Source organism: Pygoscelis adeliae, unplaced genomic scaffold (assembly GCF_000699105.1).
Source record: "Pygoscelis adeliae isolate BGI_AS28 unplaced genomic scaffold, ASM69910v1 Scaffold55, whole genome shotgun sequence".
NCBI classification, from domain to species: domain Eukaryota; kingdom Metazoa; phylum Chordata; class Aves; order Sphenisciformes; family Spheniscidae; genus Pygoscelis; species Pygoscelis adeliae.
In genome coordinates, this window is record NW_008824804.1 from 1,526,688 (window position 1) to 1,528,128 (window position 1,441).

At 57.7% G+C, this 1,441-nt stretch overlaps 1 protein-coding gene across 1 annotated transcript in view; it reads right to left on the minus strand.

Moving 5' to 3' along the window:
- Positions 1–245: 245 nt before the first annotated feature.
- Positions 246–1,441, minus strand: part of GC (group-specific component (vitamin D binding protein)) — a 6,762-nt gene continuing 5,566 nt past the window's right edge. The window contains exon 10 of the mRNA XM_009324050.1: positions 246–368. Coding sequence (XP_009322325.1) covers positions 246–368 — 123 coding nt within the window. The remainder of the gene's footprint in view (positions 369–1,441) is intronic.

Here is a 1,441-nt window from a genome sequence, read left to right on the forward strand (position 1 = left end):
AGCGGCGCTGCCCGTCCTTAGCGCAAGCTGCCCACCCTGCCCCGGCCAAAACGCAGGCAGCATCCGAGCGTGGTCCCCGCTCTGTTTCTGGCAGGGTTTCGGGGTCTCAGCAGCCCCAGAGCAGGGGGGGTTGCACGATCCTTAGGTAACTTTGCTAGCAATGATAGCCGCGGTCAAAGGTGGTGGCCCAGGTGATGTGTTTGCTAGGAAATGGTTTGAGCGATGACGGCAGCTCTGGAGCACCGTCAGCGTCCACCGCAGGCTCCCGGGTGGGGAGGGAGGAGGACGGTCTTTGCTGATCCCCCCATCTTGCCGGAGATGAGGTTGTCGGCGTTGCGGCTGCCGGAGGGACACCGGCAGGGACCGACCTGCCTGCAGCCCAGGGCGCAATCCCCCCCTCCATCCCGTGCCGTGCCAGCCAAATCCATCTCAAGTCTCACATCGTGGGGAAACCGAGCAGAGACCTGGGGGCTACTGACGCTCCCCAGTACAGAGAGGAACCAGCACGAAAGAGGGTTTCTTCTCGTTTTCGCTTATGGTCAGGTCAGGTGAGTGTGGCAACTCAACTGCTAACGCTGCCCGCAAAGTAATTACTCTGGGGCCTTAATTAGCTTCAAATTTATTTCCCCCGCCTCTGCCCATTAATCCTCTGTGCCTTGCAGAGCTTTCCCTTTTCGGATGGAGGCCCTCTGCCCCGTTGGTAAGGCCGTTGCTCCTTTTGTATCCCTTTATTTCATTTACTGTTTTCCTTTGACTATCACTTCAGCCCATCCGTGTTGTACGGGCTGTTTTAATCTGCTGGTTTACCTTTGCACGGCACAGCTCTGCGTGCCAAGGTATCATTATCTGCTTTCCTTAGTATATATAGATCTTGTTCTCCTGCCAAAAAACACCAAATTTGGGCTCGGGGGATTTTTCCCGTCGTTTTCCCGGCTGGGTTTGCCATCTTCCTGCCTCTCAACCTGGGGCCGCTTTGCCCGCAGCACCCCCAAAACTCAGCCGGTGCTTGGCAGGGCTCAGCTTGGCAGGCAGCTGGGGAGGCTGCGGGGGTCTCATACGGGCAGGGGAGCAGGGTTTGGGGTACGGAGCGGGGAAGCTGGGGCTGCGGGGGTGCCCGGGGGCCCCATCTCGGGTGATGGGCTAGTGCCTCCAGCTAGCTGAATATCTGAATACCCACAGAGAGCCATCTTTGGGGGCAGCTGATGAATGTTTTCAGTGTTCTTACTTAATTTTTTAGACTGTTAGCTCCCAGGACTAGAGCTGGGACCTCTTTCTCCTCCTCCTCCTCCTCTCTATCCTCCTCCTCCTCCTCCTGCTTGCAGAGCCGGGGCTGTGCCCCTTCCCAGCCCTCCCCACCACCCCAGGGGTGCAGAAAGCCTTTCCAGCAGCAGCGAGGGTGCTTTTTTTAAGTCTTTATTGCGGCTGCAGGAATACATCGGTG